Below are 23,926 nucleotides of genomic sequence, written 5' to 3'. Positions count from 1 at the left end.
GGTAGACATTCTCAAACCAAAGTAACCAAAGAACAAAATACAAGCATGTGATTTAGATATGAATGAGCAAAGATCAGATGAATATCTGATAATACACAGGACACTAAACAAGGGGGACAAGACAAGGCATGTTTCCTGTCCTCGAGAGTTGCAATCACTAAGCACTTGCCATTTTCCCATTGTATCACAGTATCCTGTCATCTACCAGTTAAACTGACAGAGATAAGGACAGGAGGGTGACCTCCATTTCTCTCCTGTATTCATAATAGGTTGAATTCATGAGAGACCTCCAGGAGCCATCTCTAGCCCCCTGCCCTGAAGAAGAGCTGAAAGATAATTCAAGTCTTTGAAACAGAAGGATGTTGTCTACTATAACACAGTTAAAAATCTTAAGAAAATAATAAAATTAATGACACCCAAAATGTTCCATTTTAATCAGTAAATCTTTATAATCATGGAAATTAAACCACTTGTCTTTAGGAAAATGAGTGAGAAGACAATGGCAAGAGCTAGAATTCGAGCAATTTACAAGAAGGCAAAAGTGAGTCACCTTTTTGGTGACAGGAGGGAATTAGGCTAATATGCCTGAAACTGGCTTGGTTAACTTGTTTTCTCTCTGTGAGTCTGGAAGGTGAAGCTCCACAGTGAGCTCTGACCACTCACTGCCTCATTGTCTTGCCCTTTGGCTCCTTTCTGGGCAAGGAAGAGAGTTGTGTGTCCTGCAGAGTTGCGTAGGTATCTGCCAACAGTCCGTGGAAGACAGCTGTCCTGGGGCCCAGAATGGGCAGTCTGTAGTGAATACTCTCTGGAGGACAGTGCAAGAAGGAAAAACAAGGGCTTCTTAGAATCTATTTTTAAAGAAGTTCAAAATTTCGAAAGGTCACCAAAGACTCTTTTTTGACCTTATAAAACAGATTCAAAATTCATCTAAGAATTCCTTTTAATAGAACCATTTTATCCTGCACAAGATTTAAGCTCCTATAAATCTTGTCAGAGAGGTCAGAAAAGAGTACCTAGAAACAAAACTCAAGTATTAGGAGTCATTGCCAATTAAATAAAAAGTGAATATAAAATGTGGCTGGAGTTATAAGGTGAGTTGAAAGGAAAAGAAGATTCAATTCTCAGGATGAGGTAACTGGGTAATGGACATTAAGGAAGGCATGTGATGTAATGAGCACTGGGTATTATATAAGACTGATGAATCACAGACCTGTACCTCTGAAACCAACAATACTTTATGTGCTAATTAACTGAATTAAAATTTTAAAAAATATTTAAAAAAGAAGACTTTTCAGGGACACATATATGGTTCTATCTTCAGAAAACAAACATGATCTTACGAAAAGTCTACAATAGTACTTGTATTTCAAAAGGAACCTTAATTTTATGAAATAACTTAAATTAGGGTTCTTTAAAATCCTCATCATCCTGACCTCTTCTTCAAATGTGGTTTTATTTACAAAAATGTTGGTTAATATTCAGCTTTTCCAGAAGACACATTGCTTGATGGATAACGTCTTTCTATTGGAAGTCACTGAATGGAAGGGAACTGGAGTCCTGAATTCTCTGGAAAAGCTCCTCACTCCAGCTGGATGAGAGCGAAGAGATGTCCCAAGACCACAGACCTAGGATCTGGTTCGGTCTCATCACTGTAATGAAGAGGGAACAGAGGTCCAGGGTCACAGCAGCGACGTTTATTGACAACAGGAGCCCGTACAGGTCATGGAACTCTGGACTTGAAGCCAGAGTCAAGATAAATGAATCCGGAAGAAGTCCCCATAACTTATGGAGATAGGCTCTTTCTGTTTACTTAGTTCTCACTAATAATTACTGATAATATATAAGGGTTAGCTGAATCCAGAAACATACTAGAAGTCACTGTTGTCATCAAGGAGAGGAGTCAGACAATGACTGGCGGTTATGTTCATTGGGATGAGTCAGCCATGTGGTATTTCTAGGGTGTCCACAGGGAAGGCAGCACGGGTGGGTGGCTGCTTCAGCAATAAGCAAGTGCTGTAGCAGGGACACGTCTAAGCTGCGGAAACCCGTGGGGCCAGGGCAATGTCAGCAGTTTTTATGGGCTGATCAAAGGTGAAGGCTTCTCATACGGAGCGTCTGGCTCTCAGGGGCGGGGTGGGGGAGGAGGAGCGCTGGGGGGAGAGGGGTAGGCGGGGCGGCAGAACGTTTCTCTGGCTTTATAGGTGGGAACCCAGAGGCCCAGACAGTTTAAACAATTTGGCCAGTCCTGTAGAGCAAGACTAGGATCTGAACCCAGGTCTCCTTGCTTCTAGGCTAGTGCTTTTACCTCACCTCAGAGGGCACCTGCAGGGGCAAAGCTTGGCTCAGAAATGTCACAGCTGGAATTGATAGTAGATCTGCCAAGCTTCAGCTCCTAGTCAGCTCCATAAGCACTCTCCCCGAAGTCCTACCTCTAAGATTGCTCTCTTGGACGGACTCTATGGGCAAGAGTCATAAGATGTCCAAGAACATAATGTGCGGACCTTATGTACACAGTCTAGTTCTTATACTGGTGACTGAAATACACTCCCGTGGTTAATAAATTGATGAAAGGCATCTTATCGCATTGCCCTGTAGAATCACAAAATAAACATTCTTGCTGAGGGGAAGGGCATGTAAGTGTGTGTGTGTGTGTGTGTGTGTGTGTGTGTGTGTGTGCACGTGCTCTACTCCTTTGTGAGGCAGGCCTGAAAAAATCCAGGTTCAAGGAAAACTCAGAATGAGCATGTGACTGGAAATGAGAACACTGAAACCAAGAGCACATGCATGTCACCCAGGGTTCTCTTGGCTTCCGGAGAATGAGGTGCTCACACACCAGTGAACAGCGGAGGGGGAGCTTTTCTTGGATGGATGTTCCTAGTTCTTGGCTCTTTAGTTTCACTTTGGCTAAAAGAGAGCCAGGAGGTAGGCCAATATTTCTGGATACCTAAGAAGGGATTCACTGGGACTGGCAGTCTTTTCCCTCCACTCCACTAATGTGAATATCTGCATGCCTCAGCTGTTTACCCAAGCCTGTGGTGCCCCCTTTTAGCATCCCTTCCAGATATCCCTTCTATCTTCACATTTCCTCTCCGGATGCCTTCTCAGCAATTCTGGATCTAGCTCCCCTGCCGATGGAGCTTAGACTCTCCCATTTGTATAAAGCAAGGAAAGGGATCTCGATTTTCCTTCTTGTGTATATTAAATGAGAGAAAAGCCGGAGGTGGCCTCAGTTAATATGGGAGCAAATGAGAAAATGGATAAACTTACTAACATAACAGCCTCTACTGCACCAACCCCTTGAGCTGTATCCCCCCAAAGACTGACCTGCACCCACCTTCACCAGCTCAGTGGTGATGTCTCTAAAAGATGAGACATAGGTCGATGACGAAGCTGGAGCTGAAGCCACTATCCTTTTGTCTATTAATAGCAAGTGGACATAAGAATAGCACTGGGCAGCTGCCAGAAGGCAGGTGGTTTAGGAAGCCTGTGGGATGGGAGGTTCAGGGATTTGGAGAGGCCATTCCAAGGGTGTGGGGATGCAGTTCCTTTCCCACCTTAACTGCCTGAAAGGGAATTACCTACTTTGTGCCCCATTTCCGTGAAAATTCTTCAGCAAGTAGATATGAGGCTCTTTAGAAAGAATGGGGCAGATCCCTGTGGCATGGAGAAGACCTGGGAAGGAGCTTGGCACAGATGAAGGTCAGTGAGGCCTGGAGAGGGGCCAGGCGGGGCTGGCCTGAAGGGAGGGCTGGGGGGCAATCAAAACAGGCCATAAGCAGTATGCGAAAAGAGAAAGGGGCAGACAGAGGGAACTTGTTCGGAAAATGTAGAAACTATCTTAGGGATTAAACTTTTCGTCCTACTACTCTGGAGGTAGTATATCCCCCACTACAAGTACTCCGAACACAAACCTGTTGAGATGTCATTATGGGAACATTTGGATACAGTCTGGGCTTTTGATGGAGGAAGACTCATCATTCTGTTTGGAAGAAGCAAGAAAACACATCAGTTATGTGGCTAAGGCCCGGTGGAAAGGAATGTGCCTTTATACATTTTAAAACACAGATGCTCTTTTGAAACCAGCACCTGTTAACCTGGTGCTCAGACCACTTTGCCACAGTCTAAGATGATGGGGCCAGAGACCACTATATCTCAAGCTCTCTCACTTTTATGAATTTTGATAAAAACTTCCTGAAAAAAATATTTTATTCATTGTCAGAACATGTGTGGTCTAAATAGAAGGAATCAAGAATCCTCCAGTTTCCAGGAAAAAAAAAAAAAAAGAACAACTCTTCCAGATCAGTAATCTACCCTGCCAAGTGCAAAACAGAATATTTTGGTTAGAACCTTATTTTATTTTTATTTTTTTGCCTTAAAATCTCTTCTTTTATTCCCATCAATATTATTCTGCAAGACTAGTTTCTCTACTGTTGAATGTTATTAAAGCAAGACAGAAGCCATTTAGAAATACTTTGTTGTCAATCCAACTTTGATTAAAGAAATTTTTAAAAATCTTTATTTATTTAAGTAATCTCTACACCCGACGTGGGGCTTAAACTCATGACCCTGAGATCAAAAGTAGCATGCTTTTCCAACTGAGCCACCAGTAACCCTAAATCAACTTTTATAAAGATTATTTTTATTTATTAATTTTTTTTTAGTTTTTATTTTAATCATCCAGTGCTCATCACAAGTCTACTCCTTAATCCCCATCACCTATTTCACCTTCCAATTTTAGAGAAAATGTCTTGACCACATCTCCTATTTCTCCTGGTGGCTAAGGCTATGGAAGTGACCCTTGACCAAAATGATATGAGTCCAAACCATTTCTACATTAAATTGCTTAATTTCTAAAGACTGACAAATCTGTAAACTTTGATGGGATCTGCACTCATTTCAGTGTTTCCATTTCTTTTTTTTTTTTTTAAGATTTTATTTATTTATTTGACAGAGAGAGACACAGTGAGAGAGGGAACACAAGCAGGGGGAGTGGGAGATGGAGAAGCAGGCTTCCCGCGGAGCAGGGAGCCCGATGCGGGGCTCGATCCCAGGACCCTGGGATCATGACCTGCGCCGAAGGCAGATGCTTAACAACTGAGCCAACCAGGCGCCCCTCATTGTTTCCATTTCTACAAAGATTTTCCAAGATTATTTTTACTTTGCCACCAAAAATATGGTGCATCTGGCCAGTTTATCTTACTCAATTGCCATTGGAGGAATCAGTGGGACTAAGGAAAAGAAAAATTCCTCCTATTACCCATGTTGAACAAACAGGAAGGTGGTATTTCTAAGACTGAGTAATTAAGATTTGTTTGCACTATAATTCAACAAATATGTATCTCTCCACTCATCTTTTCTCTCTTTTTCTCCCTCCCTCCCTTCCTTCTTTCCTTCATTCCTTCCATTCAACAACCTTCACTTAATTTCTACAATGGTTACAATTAAAGTCACTTTTTAAAAACTCTTATTTTGGTAAGGACAATTCTACCTGCCCATATAGAGAGAGAGACTCAAAAACCGTGAGGACAGATTTTATAAGCTACAAACAGAACCAGGACCTTACTTTATAGTCACACTAGCTAAATCTCAAACAGAAGTGGTCTGTTTTCCTTCATTACATTGAAAAAAATGACCCATCTAGTGATACTTCAGGTTGGTGTAGACGTGATTTTAGGATTGGTTCAACCCTTAGTCTACCTCAAGGAATAAGAGTTATTTGTTTAAAATCAGCTAATGATTCTGGAATTTGGGACTTTATTTAAAATACCAAACTTGCAAGATAAATGAACTGGGGCAAAAAATTTCAAAAGTTTCTGTCACAGAGGAGTGAAACTTTTGCTCGGAAATCCCAGACTTTAGATAGTTCCGTTTTCTATTTAAAGTCTATACAGAATATTTATTTGAATTACTTTTATTATGATCTGATAGGAGCTTTGAAAAAGTTGCAGGTAAACGTTATTAATGCTGGAGCATGTTGTGCTCAAATACACTACCCACTCCTCCCTGACCCTGTCTCTCTGGGCCAGGCACCCAGCACATGGGTTCCATACATCTGAGTCTACACTGCAGGTTGGAGCAAATTTCATAAAAGGAATCCTAACATCTACTGCTGTCCAACATAAGGTTACAAAAAGGCCTATCTGTTTTTCAATATTTTGCTTTCTCTATGAGGAAAAAAAGTTGAAGATTGCCATTGGATCACATATAACTTTTTTGATTAGTCACATCAAATCTGACCATGACTGTTTGCCTACATTCCAACCATCTATGGTTAAGGCAAGTCTACCTACACTGGTGCTTTAGCCAGGGTGAGTCTGTATTTCAAGTTTTTTTAATGAAGTAAAAGCTTCTTTAAAGTCCTTTTTCCCTTTCTGATAGTTAAATACGGGGCGGGGGGGGATCCCTGAAATCCAACTAATCAAAATTCTGACTGGATTTTATTTTTTTATATACTTGATCTTGGTAAGAAAGCAGCAAACGACAACCAAACAAACTGATGACAGGAATTTTGGTTACTGAAAAGTAGCAGAGGATGTCCTGGGCTGAGAACAGATTGTGTGTGATGTCCCATACCTTCTGAATTACATAAGTCATCTACATGGAGAATGCGTACTCGGTTCTGCCTGAGTTACCAAAGGAATCTCGTATCCTCCTCTTTGTACTGTTCTTGGGAAGGTGGAAAGGCAGATTATACTTTCTTTTTTTTTTTTTTTAAAGATTTTATTTATTTGGCAGAGAGAGACACAGCGAGTGAAGGAACACAAGCAGGGGGAGAGGGAGAGGGAGAAGCAGGCTTCCCGCGGAGCAGGGAGCCCGATGCGGGGCTCGATCCCAGGACCCTGGGATCATGACCTGAGCCGAAGGCAGACGCGTAACGACTGAGCCACCCAGGCGCCCCGGCAGATTATACTTTCTACCGTAATTTCAATAGCTGTTCAAGCAAAAAGGTGAAAACAACTTTTTTTTTTGTCTAACTCTCTCGTTTAACCAGGAAATGAAACCACTCAAGAAGCTCATTCTCAAAGCATTCCCTGAACTTATTATGTTTCTTAATCCACTGTCCTGTGCCCCCAAACTGATATAAACAGAATTAAAATAATGTCCTGATTTAAATCTTAGGCTTACCTATGATTCATAAAATTCTCAAAGGATAGTTTCAGATTATGAGGGATTATCATAGTTCTTGGTTGTACCTGAGAAAGAAAATCTCATTTAGAACATTGCCCCAAACTGTATTCCAGTTTAAATAAATAATGCACCACCTTAGCAAACTCAAGTTGTATTTAATATTAGAATCATTCATATATTCTTTTGTGATATGAATGAACAAGAGGGGAATCACCTGCCCATAAGTCATAGGGTCTATGTTCTTCCCTGGTTATCAGATTTTGAAGTTAGAAACCTAAAGTTTGGTAAAGCCTCTAATTCTCTTTGTTTAGCTCACCCCCCAACATTCTTCAGGTCTCAGATCACCTGTCAGCCTCTCGCGGACACCACTGACTTCTGGACAACTGTTAGATAGTCCTCTGCCTTACGTTCTCACTGTTCCCTAGGCTTCCTCTACCAACATACTCTGAAGGTTTTTATTGTATTTATTTGCTTGATGTCTGGTTTCCCTCATAGACTTTCAGCTTCATGGGGGCAGAGACCATGTCCTTATTTTTGTATTTCCAGGTTCTAATGCAGTGCCTGTTCAAAAAATATTTGTTGATCAAATTAGTGAATGAATGAACCCACTTTGAAGCACACTTGAAAGTTTTAAGTGTGCCCTTCCTAGAGGACTATAATAAATTACACAGTTATACTATTCCTGATTAAGACAGTATTTTCTTGAACTTTTCCAGATTTGTTACTCGCACTAGATACTGGTTTTCTTTAGGAGCTCAGGCTTTCACTAAGAATCACTTTTCCCCCCAACATTTCTCAAAAGATATCATAGCCGTGACAATGAAAAGATAATCACAAGATGTGGGTGCAGGTGTTCAGTTGGGCTATTCATTGAGTGACTTGTGATTTAAATGTATGACAAACGAAGCTGCAAATTACTATGTGTTAAGGGCCTTCAGAGGTGCTTGAAAAGAGAAGAATCTGAACATTAGGTCTATAGAAATGCCAATCACTTACGGTATTTAATCAGATTGTTGTAACTCATTAGCTGAGGGGAAGCATCTAGGGGGAGGAAAGAAATGATCTGATAACAGTGGCATATGGGAGTAGTGAGGGCAGCAAAGGCTTTGATGAGAACCTGGTAAGAGGCTTCTAGATACATAAAAGGGATGAGAATGAAGGAGACACACTGCCTTTTTAAAATTTCTTCTGAAATTGGCTCTGTTGCAAAGAAAGATGGAGGAAACTCTCTACCTTCTCCTGATTATACGACCCCTTTTCAAAAACCCCTAAATCCAGCTAGTGCTATTGTATGCATGAATGGGCTATCGGGGGCTACCCCAGAACAAAGCTACCAAAGATAGCAGTTTTGTCCCTGAGAAGAAGTGTGTCCTGTGGGCAACTCCTATTCAGTCTTGAAAACCATGCATCGTCTTCTTCTGGGAAGACTTCTCTGACATCTACTTTCCATGCCTGTTCACATCCTACCAGGTCTATTGCTATTTCTATTCATCATTTTATTATCATTATTTGTTTACCCATTGGCTCCTTAAAGGTAGGGCTTATGTCTTATTCTTTTATTTATTTATTTTTCCTTTGTAGCTGAGCTATTACCTAAGTACCTGGCCCATGGTAGGCAGTCAATAAATACCTATTGAAATGAACTGAATTACGTAGATAGACTTTTGAGACCAATGAACATACATATGTTAGAGAATGGCTCCCTACAGTATTTCCAGCTTGACATCCTACTTTGAAGGGGCTTGAAAGTGTGTATTAGAGAGCAATGCACATAACAGAAGGACTACAAAATAGATGTTTTAAGGGGAAGATGAGCTGTTTGGAGCAGACACGAATAAGAGACAATTTACATAAAACTAAGGTGGCTACCCCTGGTGACTCACAGCCATAACTTTCAGTAGGTAATTTCTTCCACACTAAATAATTGAGCTCCTGGCCCAGAGTACTCATACCCAGGAGTATGAGTAGTCATACAAAACAGGTCCTACTAGGATTTTTCTTTTTTGATATTCATCCACTTTATGCTTTTATTTTTTTAAGATTTATTTATTTATTTATTTGAGAGACAGAGATAGCCAGAGAGAGCATGAGTGGGGGGGGGGGTGGGTTGAGAGGGAGAAGCAGGCTCCCCACAGAGCAGGGAGCCCGATACGGGGCTCCATCCCAGGACCCTGGGATCATGACCTGAGCTGAAGGCAGACGCTTAACTGACTGAGCCACCCAAGCACCCCACTTATGCTTTTATTTTTAAAAATATTTTTCTAGTGCTAATCTTTTTTTTTTTTTAATTCAGACACCTAAGATTCACCATCTCAATGTACAACTCAGTGGTTTTTAGTAGCATCACAAAGTTGCACAACAATCACCACTATCTACTTCCAGAAGATTTTCAACAGCCAAGAAAGAAGCTCTGTCCTCATTAGCACTCATTTTCATTCATTCGTTCCCCAAGTCCTTGGCAACCACTATCTATTTTCTGTTTCTACAGATTTGCCTATTCTGGACATTTCATATAAATGAAATCAATATAACACGTGGCCTTTACTGGTTTCTTTTACGTAACAAAATGTTTTCAAAGTTTATCCAGGTTGTTGCATATGTAAGTACCTTCTTTTCATGGCTGAATAATATTCCATTGTATGGATCACATTTTGTTTACGCATTCATCAGTTGATGGACCTTTGAAGTATTTTCACTTTTTGGCTATTATGAATTAATGTTGCTATGAACATTCTTGTACAAGTTTGTGTATGGACATATGCTTTCAGTTCTCTTGGGTATATATCTAGGATGGAAATGCTGGGTCATATGATGACTCTATGTTTAAGTTTTTGAGGAATTGCCAATTGCTGTTTCCTAGAGCAGTTGCATTGTTTTCCATTCCTACCAGCAATGGATGGGGATTCCAGTTTCTCCATATCCTCGCCAACACTTGTTATTGTCCACTCTTTTATTATGGGCATTCTAGTGGGTATCAAATAATGTCTCATTATGGTTTCAGTCGCATTTCCTTAATGGTTAATGATGTTGAGCATCTTTTCATGTGTTTATTGGCCATTTGAATATCTTCTTTGGAGAAATGTTTATTTAAATTTTTTGTCCATTTTGAAATGTGTCTGTGTTTTTATTGTTGAGTTGTAAACTTTTTAAAAATATATTTTGGATTCTAGTCCCTTTTCAGATATATGATTTGCAAACATTTTCTCCCATTCTGTGGGTTGTCTTTTCATGTTCTTGATGGTGTTCTTTGCAGCAAAAAAGTTTTTAATTTTGATGAAGGCGAATTTAGGTAGTTTTTGTTGTTGTTTGTGCTTTTGGTGTCACATCTAAGAAACCATTATGTTATTCAAGGTCATGAATATTTACACCTATGTTTTCCTCTAGGAGTTTGATGTTCTAGCTCTCACAATTAGGTCTTTGATCTATTTGTAGCTATTTTTTGTATATGGCGTGAGAGAGGGACATAACTTCATTCTTTTGCATATGGATATACAATTGTCTCAGTACCATTTACTGAAAAGACTGTTTTTTCCTCATGAAATTGTCTTGACACCTTTGTCAAAAATCAGCTGTTCAGGACCTCTTATTCTTATGGAGATCCCATAGTATGTAATTAAATTTGATTTTCTCCTGTTAAAAATTTTTTTTAGTTGTTCACAAATGTAAGGTTTTATTTCTGGACTCTCAATTTTTTTTTCCACTGATCTATATGTTTATCCTTATGTCAGTACCACAAAGTCCTGATTATTGTAGCTTTATAGTAGGTTTTGAAATCAGGAAGTGTGAGTCCTCCAACTTTGTTTTCATTTTCAGGATTGTTTTAGCTATAGTGCATCTCTTGCATTTCTATATGAATTTTAAGATCTGCTTGTCAATTTCTCCAAAAACATCATATGAGATTTTGAGAGGAATCATACAGAACATGTAGATCAATTTGGGAGTATTGCTATCTTAAAATCCATAAACATGGTTTTTTTGCATTTATTTAGGTCTTCTTTAATTTCTACATGATGTTTTATAGCTTTTGATATACAAGTTGTGCATTTATTTTGTTAAATTTATTTCTAAGTATTTTAATTTTTTGATGTTATTGCAAATGGAACTGTTTTCTTAATTTCATTTTTGGATTGTTTATTGCTGGTATATAGAAATAGAATTGATTTTTGTATATTGACCTTGTATCCTGTAACTCTGCTCTACTCATTTATTAGCTTTAATTGTGTTTTGTGGGTCCCTTAAGACTTTCTAGATGTAAGATTATGCCATCTGAAAATACAGCTTTATATCTTCCTTTCCAATCTGGTAGCCTTTTATTTCTTTCTCTTGTCTTAACTGCCCCACCTAAAACACACAGTACGATGTTAAGCAGAAGCAGCAAGATTGGACATCCTGGTCTTGTTTCTGATCTAAGGGGAAAATATCCAGTCTTTCTTCATTGAGTATGATGTTAGCTGTTGGTTTTTCATAGATATGCTTTATTGGGTTGAGGAAGTTCCTTCTATTTTAGGAGCCTTTTTATATCTTCCCCAGCATCTGCCTTCAGCTCCCTGCTGAGAAATGAGGGGTCTCAGTGACTACAGCAGAAATGCAGTACCCCAACCCCAGGAGGAATATGAAGCGTTGTTGCACATAGTGAAGCAAGTGTATTTATTTCATGCTCATTTTCTAACTTTCTATAGTTTCCTACCAGGCATATGCACTGGTTCTGACTTTCATGTTTGAGGTCTTCCTTTTTGGGATCTGCAGTGAATGGTAAAACCACAGTGTGTGGTTCTACTCCAGTCAGGCCTGGGCAAGGGCAAAGGTCAGAGAAGAGGTCTTGAGAAAGAGAGCAGCTGCTGAAGTCCCAAGTGAGCCATCTGGCAAAAGTCAGCTTGGGCCCAGGGTCAGTGCATTCTAAATGTGGATACAGTGATTCCAGGAATAAGACCAGGAGAAAGCCCAATCCCAGTTTCCCAGATTCCAGTCAATGCTAATATTGAACGCTGTGATCTTAATTAAGTAGAACATGAACATAGATTGTAACATTCAGATACACCTTTGTCAATAGCTTCAGTTAAATTTCCAAATCCCACAGAAAAATTTCACAAAACTGCTGGTCTCTTTCATATCCTATTAGTCAAAGCACTTTCGCCATTAACGCATCAGAGGCTCTCTCATGTCTCCTGATTTTCTTCTACAACTTGCCCTTCCTTTTATTGCGCATAAGCCCAGAGTCAAAGGAGAATCATAGGATATCAGAATTGTAAAAACCCTTCCTCAACTCCTACCCTAAACCTAACCGTTTAACTAAATTAAACTTCAACCTAAGCCTGACTGACCCTAACCCTAATCCTTAACCTGACCCAAGTCCTAACGCTGACCTGTACAGCGTTCCTCCAGACGCAGGCCTCTTTCGGCAGCAACTCTGACAGATGGCAGAGCTTTGTCCTTGTTTCCTCCATATCCCCTTGTTATCCTTCATCCCCCACCATTCTGCACCACCAGTTACAGACACCCCCCACTGGCTGGAAAGCACTATAGGATCTCTCCTTAGCTTTTATTCTGAGGTGCTGATTGAATTGATATACCCAAAGATTAAGCTGCTTGTTTCATGACTGTAATGGTAGAAGCAGGTTGTGTTGTATGGGTGTGCATTGTGTTGCGTTGTATTGGGGAAATGTTAAGGGGGGGAGAAGTTCCACAACCTCCTGAACCTCTACAGCAGTGTAGTTACTTTAGGATCTCAAAGTAAAGTGGCTCGTCTCATCTCTACCCCTCTGACTCACCTACCCTAATTCATCTTTTGGTTTCTTGAAAATGGAGAGGGTTTATTGCATTGTGTCAGATAATGGTGCTCCCAGGGCCAACAGGTCCTTATTTGCAGCTTTCCCTGCAAAAAGTGTTGTCTCTCCACTGGGCTCTGGTGGGGGAGGGGTAGTGCTGCACCCTGGGAGGCCCATGCTCATCTCTGCCATCCCGCTGACCTACCATTTTTATTTCTTGACATGTGGAGCACAGCTGCTTGTTTCTGATCAGCATGGGGTTACTCTGGATCCTCCTGGCCTGAGGGGAGAGAGAAACAGAGGGAGGTGAGGAAACAGTGGGGGTACTCGGGGCAGCAAAGAAGGGGGACAGGGCTGGAGGAGTAAGAGAGGTAACAGTTATTCCTTCCATAAAACAGAGGGAGTCTCTGGTCTCAGCCCCATCCTAGGTGGATGCTGAGTCCAGGCGTGGCTGCTGGGGGGAGGTTCAGAAAGAGTTTAGGCAGGAGGGGGTGAGCCACAGACTAATCGGTGTCTAATACAGTGGTACAGGTGCAACTTACCCTTCTTCGCTCACACTGACATCAGAGCCATGAGGTATGTTCATAGGAAGAGTATAATATAGGGGAGAAGAGGGTCGGAGGGACAGACAATAACTATGAGTTAAAGCCCCCCGCCCCTGCCACTCGATGGTCTGCTGACCTCTCACTACATGTGTGTACCCCTGTGGCCTGACCTGTTGCTGCTGCCCTGCGAGGGGTGGGGAACTGGGAGAGGAGGAGTATGTCTCTGCAGCACGGGGAGGGCCTGGGGTGTGCTCCCAGGGTGACCTTCAGGGGACTGGTCTGCGAGTAGCTTCATCCTCTGAGAGACATAGAGCATTTGGGTGAGGCACTATTATTGAAGGGACGAGGACTGAAAACTGGAGACAAAGTTGGATTCTTTTGACAAATATTTAAAATACATTTCATTTTTATAGGCCATTTAAAGAGAATCAACTGCGTATTACAATGTTGTGGGTTGGTATGTTAAAGCATGAGTGTGAACAGCTCGATTCATTCATTCAACAACGGACATTTATTGTGAGGCCACCCTGTGGGGGGTGCTGGGCTGGGGCCACAGAGATGAATAAGACATTTTCTGGCCCTAAGGCAGGCCAGGGAAAGACACAAATTCATTCATCTGCCCGTTCATTAGGTACTGGGGTCCCTGATCTGACCTCAAGCTGCACACCACCCAGCAGACTGCATACAAGGAAGCACAATGGTGTGGAAGGTACTATGACAGAAGTATGTTGAGGCCACTGTGAAACGGAAAAAAGCGAAAGAGCTCACCTGGGGCGGTGGGGGGGGCGGCATAGACGGAAGGGTCTGAGAAGGGCTACTGGAGCCGGCAATGCTTGGGTAGGTGTTGGTGGGGTGAGGACATTCCAACCCCTGGGAAACACCGTGGCACCGCGGAAGAATGACCTAGCGCATTGGCATCAGGTAACCGAGGTTAGCTGTCTGGTGTGGGGAGTGGGCAGAGAGGTCAGAGAGGCAGAGACTCCTGGGCCTTTGGCAGATTCTACCTTCTGCCAGATCTTCCCTGATCTCCTGGGGATGGTATCTCCCGGGGTTTGGCTCCTCCTCCCATCCCTCACCTCTGTGAGTTCTGAGACTAAGATACATCTCTGAAACTGTCATCCAAGGCTGGATGCACTAGATATCACAGAAGCAGCAACGGTATTTCTGGGCCTCCAGAAAAGAGAGACTACGTCCCATTGCAGGATTAGGAGAAGCTTCGAGAAGTGGCATTTACACTGAGTCTGAAAGGATGCAGAAGGCATAGACAGGTGGAGGTGGCAGTGGGAGGATCCTTGGGCAGATTTGGTTTTGGTGGAGTTACCAGCAGATTCTTGTTTTTCCTGTAGTGGATTCCTTCTCCTTTTCCAGATTTCTGGTTTCTACATAAGAGTAAGAGTTCATTGCAAATCAAGCAACAGACATATCTGAGAGGCCTTCAGGGTGCATGCAGGATCTTGCCAGGTTAATGATGGCTGCAGATGTGACTCCCGAGTTGCATAACCATCCGACTGCCATCCTGTGGGACCTGAAGACAAAATGTTTTATATATCGTCCTGGCCAACTCTGTTAACTCCTCATCTGTTAAGACATAACTTCGCTATTACTTTCTCAGAAAGTCTTTTTCCTGGCCCTCTTATCATTTTGCACACCCTGAACCTGATTTGGGTGCTTGCCATTCTGATTCCATCACAGACTTGGTATAGCGTTTTGTTGTATTTTGTCCTGTTATTCTTTCTTCCTTTCCTTTCTTTCTTTTTCTTTCTTTCTTTCTTTCTTTTTCTTTCTTTCTTTCTTTTCTTCCTTCCTTCCTTCCTTCCTTCCTTCCTTCCTTCCTTCCTTCCTTCCTCCCTTCCTTCCTTCCTTCCTTCCTCTCTTTCTTTCTTTTTTAAATGTGTTTATTTCCTCCACCAGGCTGGGAGTTCTTGAAAAGCAAAAACACATCTCAAACATCTTTGCATCCCTAGAGCCCATCAAGAATCTGGCACACAGTAGGCATTCGAGCTGAGGGGGAGGGGCAGAGGGAGAGGGAGAAGCAGACTCCCCACTGACCAAGGAGCCCGACGTGCAGCTCAATCCCAGGACCCCGGGATCATGACCTGAGCCGAAGGCAGACACTTAACCGACTGAGCCACCCAGGTGCCCCCATTGTAAGCATTTTAAACTATCACACGTAACATATACTTATGTGTGTACAAGGAAATCGAAGCAAACAATTTGGGATTCCATGTTCTGTAGACCTCCGCTTCCCCCACGTCCCCCCACCCACTGCCTTGCTTTCTTTCCCAGCCCTGGAACCAAAGGTCTTCCCCTCCTGCAGCACTTGCTGCTCACTCTTGGTTTCCCCAAGGCCAGCTCAGCGGCAGTAGCAGGGATGGCAAGTGAACTGGCTGGGGCTTCAGAGCACAGGCCCCTGGTGGTATCATCTGCAGAGTCAGAGCCACCAAGAAAAGCAACTCTGACATGGTAGTGGGGTTCTCATTTTCCAAGCAGCTGTCCCCAGGATGGCAGATGGCAGTTGTGACGAGAAAGTGAGAGCAACCTTTTGTAGGCCGGCCAAGGTACGACGCACAATTCAGCCGGGCCAGAAGCCAGTCTGCTCTTCACATGTCACGATGGGAGACGTCTTAATATTTGAGGTTAATACCTGCTGAGGTTCGTAAGGTCTGGCTCATGGCCAAAGTCCTTGGCCTTCTTGAATCTTTGATAAAGAAACAGAGAAACATGTTTCTCTCCTTCTCCCTCTCTCCACCTCTCTCTCTGTCTCACACACATACACACATACCTCTCCACATAACAAAAACTGAAAATGTAAAAGCACCAGATGGTGATTTTAAAAATAGCCCTCATGAGCATGCTGAGGAGCACTGACAAATTTGCCTCCATCCTCCCTGCCCTTTGACACCTCTGTTCCTTTCCTCCTTTCCACTCCTGCCTTCAGTGAGAGACACCTCGTGGGTCACCTCTAGTTCAATCCTTTCAGTGAACACAACAAAGAAATTGTGACCCAGAAGGGTTAAGAGATTTGTCCAACCATACATGTATTTAGTTTCAGTGAGCCAGAAACTTCCTTGGATAAAGGGTCAAAAGAAGATTACCTTTCCTCAGGGAGAAAGTGGATTCTTAGGATCCATATGAGGGCATAATGATTCTTATATCCCTTAGAAAAAAAAGTGGTGATCAGAGAGCTATTTTCAATATTCCAAAAAAGAACCCTTTGAAAATTACACATTTTCCTGCAATCTGAAAATACCAGCCATCTCCATTAAAGAATAAAGCTGAATATAGTGTTTTTTTTTAAATACTCATACAGTTGACTCAGAAACATTTCAAACCTGCGCAAAGTGTTATCAACAGCCATGCATTTACCGTCCAGACTTATTAAACTTGGGTTTTATTACCGTCAGATCAGTGGTGGTCATTATCACCTCCCTTTTAAAATCGTATCTGCAGGGGTGCCTGGGTGGCTCAGTCGTTAAGCGTCTGCCTTCGGCTCAGGTCATGGTCCCGGGGTCCTGGGATCGAGCCCCGCATCAGGCTCTCCGCTCCGCGGGAAGCCTGCTTCTCCCTTCCCCACTCCCCCTGCTTGTGTTTCCTCTCTCACTGTGTCTCTCTCTCTCTGTCAAATAAATAAATAAAATCTTTAAAAAAATAAATAAATAAAATCGTATCTGCAGTTACATGGGTCTGGTCAATAGATAGAGGAAAAGGACTGGGGAGTAGGCAGGGTAGTTTCTGTGGTGGTCATGGGTTGTCAAAAGCAGAGCCAGCGAGAGAGAAATAAGGAAACAAGCTCTTGGTGGTGAGACAATGGGGGGTTGCCCTCCTGTGCTTTTTCCCAGCCACGTCTGGGCCCCTGCAGCGTCTTTAGGCAAAGCTCTTTGTCACAGGTCCGCTGAGAGCGAGGTAAGTCCTGCTCTCCTCCAGACTCTGACTCCTGAGACTGGAACAAGAAACCCAGATCAAAGAGAGGAGAGAATTGGTGCGGGCAGGAGCCGAGGGAATGCGGCAGCGTTTTCGACTCCATTAGTTCCTGAGTAGCTCTTGCTCAGCGACACCCAACCCGGCAAGTAGGCCAAGGGGTCCCAGCGTCTCCAGCTGCAGGCCCCACATGGCCCCCGTCCGCGCCGCCTTGCTGGGGAGCTGCGAGCCTGTCACCGCGGGGCCTCCCTTGTGCCACCTGGTAGCGCCCGGGGCTGTTTTGCGACATCTGGAGGAGTCCATGCCTGTCACTGGCCGGTGAACGTCCTTCCTGACGAAGGAGCCGCTCCGCAGGGCAGATGTCTAAACGGCGCAGTGTCGAGGCTCCATTTCTTTGTGTTCATTTTCTTTTTTTCCTCTTTGTCAGCTCTGCCTTTCCTCTTGTTTCCTTTTTTTTTTTATTCTGTGCCCCACCTCCCTCTCTGTGTCTCTCTCAGCTTCTGCGTTTGTGGCTGTTTGTCTTCCTCTCCCCGTCTTTCAGTCTCCGAGCCTCAGTTTCCTTTCTGTCTCTCTGTCCGTGGGTGAACAGTGCTGCAGACACCCAGACACCTGCCTCTACCACAGGACGGCGCCTGGGCAGGGCAGGAAGGCCACTTGGAATGTGAGTGCTCAAAGTCCTGCCCTCTGACCTGTGACTGGGAAGGGGAAGGGAGCCAAGTGGCGGGACCTTTGCACCTGTGCTCAGAGGCAGCCTTTTGGCGGGTCCCTGATTTAGAGGATAAAGGAAGAGATAGGGTGTCCACAGTGCACTCCACTCCCACCAGATACAGCACAGTTTCTTTCCAGAAAGGAGCAGGTGCCTGCTGAGCCCGCGTTTACCTCACCAGGTCCATGAGCAGGCCTTCGTGGTCACAGCCAACTCTGTGCAAATCTGCACCCCCAGACCTTGTTAAAATAATGTTTCTCTTCCTTTAGCCGCCCCGTCTGTTTTAGGGACTTTCCCACCATTGCCTCTCTTTGTTTACATTAAATACACGTGTATGCTTTTCTACCGTTAATCTGTCTTACATCAATTAATTCTCTGGCACGGCCAAACACCCTAAGATGGCAAAGGTAAACTCTTGCCTTCTCTTCACCTGCTTGCCTTTCCTATCTGCAGGGGCAACTGTTTTTCACACACAGGCGCAGAGAGGGGGAGAGAGAGGTGGAGGATCAGGCCCCGGCGCGCTGAGGGTGAGGGCGAGGTCCCGGAGCTCTCCTTCCCTTGCAGGAGTAACGACGGGCGGATTCCTGGGCCTGCCCAGAGACTGGCCTCCTTGGCTCAGCCTACCGGCCAAGCCCCGGGAAGCTCTTGCTCTTGGCTGCTCTCTAATGGTCACCCGGAGTATTGCAGCCATGAAACTCTAAGCCCTGCGGAAGATGGGCCTCTCGAACTCGCCCTGGCCGTTATTAAATAAATGCTTTCTTCTCCCGCCGCCTCCTGCCCAGCGGGTCTGGGGCCTAGAGTCTTAATGCCTCGGAAGGCACGATGCACTGAGACTCAGAGCTCACCTGGGATGAGGAGGTGCTCGGTGGCATGGGAGAGCCTGTCTAAATCGGAAGTTCAAAGAGACAGTGACCGGAAGGCTTCCAGCTGGTTCTGCAGCAACTGCCCGGCGGATCCTGTCCGGGCTCAGCCCCCTCGGTGCACGTTACGGGGGCACTCGCACCTACAAGCCTGTCCCGGGGTTGGGGGATTAGTGCCGTGACTCAAGCACAGCCCTGCCCCTAACTGTTCTGCGCTGAAAACCTGGAACATCTCTCCCCGCTGCTCCCGGCCCCCGGGGCCCTCAGCGCTCGGGCTGGGCCCACCCACCCGCGCGGTCCCGTTCCCCGTCAGCCCGCAGCTGCGGCCTGATTCCTTGTTTTCAAGCCCTCCTGCACGCTCAGGCTCCGCGTCTTTGCTCCCCTGCTGCTTCCCTCCGCTGTGGAAATACCTTCCAGATCGCATGCGGGAGCCGCTTCCTCTGGAACCGTTCCCTGGGGCTCCCCGCTTACCCCTCCTGTCCCGCCCACCGCCTCGCGCGACCGCTGTGCAGCCGTGCGGTCCGCGCACCTGTTCGTGGAGGTGCGTCGGACTCGCCCCTCTCCCTATCGACGCTAAACCACGGAAGGCCTCCCTAAGCAGGGGTCTACCTCCTGTCACGACGGCCGGCCCCCTGGTGGCTCGCAAAGCGGAGCTGTCCCCACGATGGGGCGTCCCCACGAGCGGGGAGCGGGGCGCTGTGACAGTGTTTAGGAACGCCGCCCAGGCCCACCAGCAGCCGCCCTGTGTACTTCTCAGTTAAGAAACTGCACGTCCGCCCGGGGGGTTCCCTCCCTCTGTCTCCCGCACTGCTGACTTCCCCGGCACCTCTAAGATCGGGAACCCTCTGGGCGCTGCGGTGTAAGGAGTGTCACCCAGGAACCAGTCACGGTGGATTTCTGGAGGTGGAGGGGAGAGGAGGACAATAGGAAATTCCACAGGTGTAGGATCTTGTACGTGGGAGACATAAGGGATCCAGGGTTGGTGATGGGACAGGGTCAGAGGCTCCAGAAGCTAGGACTGGCTCAGGACACAGGCTGAGCAGCTGTCCCTGAAGGCCTCAGGGCCTATTTCTCAAGAGGACTGTGTTTGTTTGTTTTCACTTTTTGATGATTGTAACCTTTATTCTTAGTGCTAGTGCATGTGAGCTTGGGTGAGCCTGCGATGCTCATTCTTTTCATTCAACAACTATCTATGGAACAATGATGATGTTCCAGGCCCACAGCTCTGCTAAGAGATAGGAAACACCGTTACATTTACATTCAGTGTCATCCTGGAACCACTATGGGTTTCTTTTCAATTAAAAAATAAAATTGTGTACCTTAGATAAGACATCTGGAGCTTGAAACAAAATAGGCAAATTCCTATCCTTCTTGGATGAAATCAGAAAAGTGGCAGAGGCATGAGGATATCTGAAGTAATCAAAGCAAAGCAAGTTAGAACCACAGTCTCTGGTTTGAAGAGCCAAGCCCTTGGTTGTTTCAGAGATGTAGGGGTCAAAACGAACAGGCCCAAGATGTACCACTCTGGCCTGCAGATTATTTTGAGCCGAAAACAATCAAGGCCCAAAAGACTCAGGAAGAAACTTTGACCTTCCCCTTAACTGCCTAAAAGAATTTAGATAGAGGACCTGCGCCAGGAGGAGAGCTATCCCATAGATTATATGTAATACAATATCAACTAGGTAAGGTAGACTGGGAGGAACTTCCGCAAAGTCTGTTGAAATTCATCTCTGTGTCCCATTGTTTCTGGATGGCCCAGCAAACATTTGTTTACCAAACATTAACTCTTTCCATTCTTCCTGTGAATTGTTTTCCTTCTCTTTGAAGTCGCCAACCCCTGCCCCCTTCTCCTTACTTAGTTCAGGATGACATAGATGTGACATTTGGCATGACTGTCTTTGGAATCTCATGTGGGTTCCTGTATGTACAAAATTAAATTTGATTTTCTCTTAGTAATGTGTCTCATGTCAATTTGTTTCTTAGACCAGCCAGAAGAAACTTGAAGGGCAGAGAAAAATTTTTTCCTTTCCAAGAGAGATAACCAGGGGACACTCCGAAGAGTTGTTTCCCACCCCAGTCCTGAAGGGCACAGACCATTTGGCAGCTTCCAAAGGATGGCTTTGCCCTCTTAAGTGATTCTGGCTTCTCTGTCCTTTTGTTTTGAACTAACCAATGCCAGTTGTGAATTGTTGGGAGACACTGTACAAATTAAGGCAGGAAAAAAGTTGTTCATAAATGTGTAATGGGTGAAATGCAACCAGATCTCCTTGAAAAGACCTGTGTAGAAGTTATTCATATTTAATAAGTGCAGGTTTTTTTCATGCCTGGTCTGCTTTCTTGGGAGTCTGTGTCCTTGGACACTGAATCCACTCATTTCTTCCCATGGAACATATTCTTCCTCCAACCACTCTGGAACATTCTTTCTTTCTAGTCAGGACAATATCAGTTCTCCTCACAGGGTGTGACCTGCCTCACAGCTGTTGTGGTTCATTTTATTACAATATAAGGGGCCAAGGCATTCAGGGGGCCTGGTCATCATAAACTGCTTGTGTGTGCAACACTCTGCATGCCCCTGGCATTCCAGAAATGGAAACTTGGCATGCCAGGAACACCTCTCCTCTCTAATGAGGAAAGATTTCATTGTTCATTGTTCATTTATAACTCAGGCATGTGAAAGGAGTTTGGTATTCCTGAGGCACTTACAGTTTCATTTCTCCTCACCATTTCCTTGGGCCCTGGTAGAACAGGGGCAGTGGGTCTGACCCAGCCCCTTCACTGCCTTTATCTTTGATTTGTGAACAGCCTGCCTTGGACTTGACACCCAAATGCTGACCTAGGGAGACCAGAGGCCACTCTCGAGCTGCTTCAGCACTCAATAATCTCAAATCAACAGGGCCTCAGTGTGACCTGTGGGCTTTTAAGACTGATGGTGAGTGTGTCTTCCATGTAGCAGGGCAGTCTTCTTTGAAGGAAGGAGGTCTGTGGAGGCCCCAGTGTTCAGAGGTCGGCCTCACTCATCTAGCCCTGTCCATGTGTACAGGGGCTTGTAGTTGGGGGTGCTCTGAGTACATTTCACTAAATGTTTCTTTTTGTTTTTTAGACTGTTCTGTGTTAGAACTACTTGCCCCAAACCAGGTAATACTTAAAGCACATTTATAACTTTCTTACTGAGGTCTGAGAAAAAGGTTTTGCCAAAACAAAGAGCTTGGAACCCAGAGTTTAAGCCAGATGAAGAGTTTCTAGTCATTAAGAATTGTCGATACTTAAAGAAACCATCATTTGAAAAGACTTTGCATTCCTATGTTGTCTCCCTGCAAGCTCCAGGCACCACCCTGGTGCGTGTCCAGTGTCTTTTGAGGTAGAGAAGTGCGGTTTCTCTTCACAACGGTTGAGATTGCTGCCCAGATACTCTATTTAGAAATGAGTAGAGCTCCACTGACCACTGAGGTAATTTCTCCTTACGACTAGCTCAAGGTTAGCTGGCCAGAGGGAAAACTACCCCTTCCCTTCTGACTGTCAATAGTCTGTCCTTTCTGATACTCCAGGACTGGCTGTGTTCTGGGGCTACGCAGTTGTATTCTGGGTCTGCCTTCTTCAAGCCCCTGTCCTGTTCCCCCTCCCTACCCCCAACCCCAAAACTGTACAGTCAGGGAACAAGAGCACCATGCCCAGTGACGCTTTACTCTTGGCTGCAGGGGCAGGTCTAATGGGAACAGGGCTAAGATGGGATAGCGAGCTGTTACTCTACTTAGACGTCAAACACTAACCATTTCACATTAGCTAGATGGTGAGCTAGAGTTTAGATACAAAGTTAAGTAAAAATAGCAGAAAAGAGCAACAAGCACTTCACAGGTGCTCTGAAAATATACAAATCTGTCTAGCTGTTTACTGAGAATGTGGCTTTTAAAAGGAGCATCTGATAAAGCAAACATCTATGTTATTGGAGAGGGGACCTGGGGAGAGCGTCCCTCACGGACACTCACTTATCTATGGGCAGGAGGGTATGTGTCTCCCTATTCCCCCTCTGATTTCTCCCATTTGCCCCCACATTACCTCACATTCCCCCTTCTTTCCATTTCCCCTCCCCAGAGCAGGCTATATCACCACAGCCGGGGACCAAAAGTAGAGGAGGAATGAGGAAGCCCAGTTATTTCGAGTGTCAGCACTAAAACGCTACTAACACACAAACACCTCCAGTTTTGAAACACAGAATCATGTTCCATAGCAGTTTGTCTGGAAGTAGCGGGACTGGTGAGATTGGAGGAGATTGTCTCAAAGGGACATACGGGCAGTCGCTACTCTCTAAAGACAGGAATTTATGGTTCTAGACTTTTGATGGTTAAAATTAGTAAGTTTCAAATTGGAAGTGATTGGATAGGCAGCATCCAGGGACAAAATCCTTTTGTATTGTTGAGTGGTGATTGTAGAGAGGGAGGTTAATTGAGATCTCATCCCCCTGCCAAGCCTATACTCAGTGTCCACTTTTGTCTGAGAAACCCGGGCCATTTCTGGTTTTTGAACACTCATCTTGGGTTTCTCAACTGACCAGATTTGCCCCTGATAATTGCCCCCAGAAATCATCTTCTGTGATGTCTTTCTTGCAACCTTTGCACTCAGTGGCTGAGCTGTTACCTTTTGGGGATGCTGAGCACTAATGGCTTGTTTATGAGGCTGGCCTCACTAAGCCAAGGAATCTTGCCAAATGTTGGAACAGAAACCTGGAGAAAAATGGAAAGAGATCATTTTGCAGAATTGATTGCATTTGAGAACTGCCATCAAAACAATGACCAAAGTAAGCTAATGGCAGCTATATAAAAGCCAGCACTTTACAAAACATTTTTATGATTTGAGCCTTTTGAGTCCCCCGTAAAGTACCCAAGAGCAAATAGAGTTCTCTCCACTTAACAGATGAAGAAATCGAAGCTCAGACATTGTGATTTGCCAAGTCACACAGCTAATAAGTGGATTCAGGTTTTCTGACTTTTGTGCCCACTCTATCTTGCG

The 23,926-nt window shown here is 44.5% G+C and overlaps 1 protein-coding gene across 1 annotated transcript; it reads right to left on the bottom strand.

Annotated features, from left to right (window-relative positions):
• Positions 1-429: 429 nt before the first annotated feature.
• Positions 430-23,854, bottom strand: C7H1orf105 (chromosome 7 C1orf105 homolog). Its single transcript, XM_078078665.1, has 7 exons — positions 23,798-23,854; positions 23,555-23,640; positions 20,242-20,332; positions 13,099-13,173; positions 7,126-7,193; positions 3,912-3,979; positions 430-805 (listed from the first exon to the last, which is right to left on the bottom strand). The coding sequence occupies exons 1-7, from the start codon at positions 23,852-23,854 to the stop codon at positions 660-662; spliced, it is 591 nt and encodes a 196-aa protein (XP_077934791.1). The 3' UTR covers positions 430-659.
• Between the last annotated feature and the right edge of the window lie 72 nt (positions 23,855-23,926).

This window comes from Halichoerus grypus, chromosome 7 (genome assembly GCF_964656455.1).
Source record: "Halichoerus grypus chromosome 7, mHalGry1.hap1.1, whole genome shotgun sequence".
NCBI lineage: Eukaryota > Metazoa > Chordata > Mammalia > Carnivora > Phocidae > Halichoerus > Halichoerus grypus.
This window is presented reverse-complemented; position numbering and strand designations above follow the sequence as displayed.